Here is a 1,826-nt window from a genome sequence, read left to right on the forward strand (position 1 = left end):
GATATGTAGAGAGAGAGAGAGAGAGAGAGAGAGAGAGAGAGAGAAAGTACAAGACTACTGTGCTGAATCTTACCTTTTCTGCATTCATGGTTCTTAACGTTCCGTCATCTTTTCTGTAAAAAGAAGAGAAGAGAAAAGAAGATGTAACAAATTTTAGAATGATGACAGTTTCTACATCTCCAAAACACCAAGTTGTGCTACCACCCATGCCCACCCTACCACAACTACTATGATAGAAATCACCACAGCTATAATGCCTTTGGCCATTGGTCAGCTCCGTCATGGCTGACCAGTGGGAAGGGATTAACAAGTAAAACCTCTGGCACTAGTTAGTTCACCTAGGTAACAAAAACTACCTCCAGCTATAGTTAGATCACCCAGGTAACAGAAATTACCCACAGCTTTAGTTAGGTCACCTAGGCAACACAAACTACCTCCAGCTATAGTTAGTCACCTAGGTAACAGAAACTAGCTCTAGCACAATGGTGGTGGTTGGCACTCCATCGGTTACGACGACGAGGGTTCCAGTTGATCCGATCGACGGAACAGCCTGCTCGTGAAATTAACGTGCAAGTGGCTGAGCACTCCACAGACACGTGTACCTTTAACGTAGTTCTCAGGGATATTCAGCGTGACACAGTGTGACAAGGCTGACCCTTTGAATTACAGGCACAACAGAAACAGGAAGTAAGAGTGAGAGAAAGTTGTGGTGGAAGAGTACAGCAGGGTTCGCCACCATCCCCTGCCGGAGCCTCATGGAGCTTTAGGTGTTTTCGCTCAATAAACACTCACAACGCCCGGTCTGGGAATCGAAACCGCGATCCTATGACCGTGAGTCCGCTGCCCTAATCACTGGGCCATTGCGCCTCCACATTACACATATATGCATTATATATAACACATACACATTGGTAAAACATTTATATTTATATACATATATATATATAAACGTCACTCTTTGTGCATGTGTGTGTGTGTATATATATATATATATATATATATATGATTAAAGCACTATGCATGTTACATATCTGCATTATACATTACATCCACATATTATCGATAAAACAACTATACTAACACACACATAAATAAAAATATTAAAAACACTGCATTTATTACATATATGCACTACTCACAGAATAACATGCATATAACTATGAAGAAAGAGAGAAAGGGAGAGAGAGAGAGAGAGAGAGAGAGAGAGAGAGAGAGAGAGAGAAATGGACAGACAAACACATAGATAGATGGATGATTTGACAGACAGAAAAATATATATATATATAGACAGATATAGATATTCCATACCCTCTCTTTATTTTACAGAAGTCGAATGCCATTAATCTGTAAGAAATGGCTTTTTCGTTCAAATATTTGGCATATCTTCTAATGAAAGTTGACATGTCATAGCCTGGAAATAAAAATAAGATAAATCTTTGTTAACAGTGATAATAATATTCGGTTTCTACTCGTTTTTCCCACAAAAGCAACAGAAATACAGCAACGTCAATAGAACAGCAATGCTTTTTTGGATTAACATTTAGAAAAAAAACAAAAAAACTACAACTGATTAGAAAAGTATGTTATGTAACATTTAATGCATAATACATGAAATTTGAAAGTGTATAATGAATGTATGTATGTGTACATGAGTAGATAGATGTGCATGTATGTATGTGTCAAGTTATATATATATATATATATATATATATATATATATATATAATAATATTAGGGACAAAATCCAAAATTACAGGTAAAAACTCAATTAAAATCAATTTATAAAAAATTAAAATTAAAGTATATTATATTATATTTATCTTATG

General features: G+C 35.8%; 1 protein-coding gene across 1 annotated transcript in view; it reads right to left on the reverse strand.

Moving 5' to 3' along the window:
* The window catches only part of LOC106877214 (phosphatidylinositol-binding clathrin assembly protein), a 91,224-nt gene that overhangs the window by 71,434 nt on the left and 17,964 nt on the right, over window positions 1-1,826 (reverse strand). The window contains exons 3-4 of the mRNA XM_014926067.2: window positions 1,309-1,411; window positions 74-113 (exon numbers count right to left, since the gene is read on the reverse strand). Of these exons, the coding sequence (XP_014781553.2) occupies window positions 74-113; window positions 1,309-1,411 (143 nt within the window). The remainder of the gene's footprint in view (window positions 1-73; window positions 114-1,308; window positions 1,412-1,826) is intronic.

Source organism: Octopus bimaculoides, chromosome 27 (genome assembly GCF_001194135.2).
Source record: "Octopus bimaculoides isolate UCB-OBI-ISO-001 chromosome 27, ASM119413v2, whole genome shotgun sequence".
Taxonomy (NCBI): domain Eukaryota; kingdom Metazoa; phylum Mollusca; class Cephalopoda; order Octopoda; family Octopodidae; genus Octopus; species Octopus bimaculoides.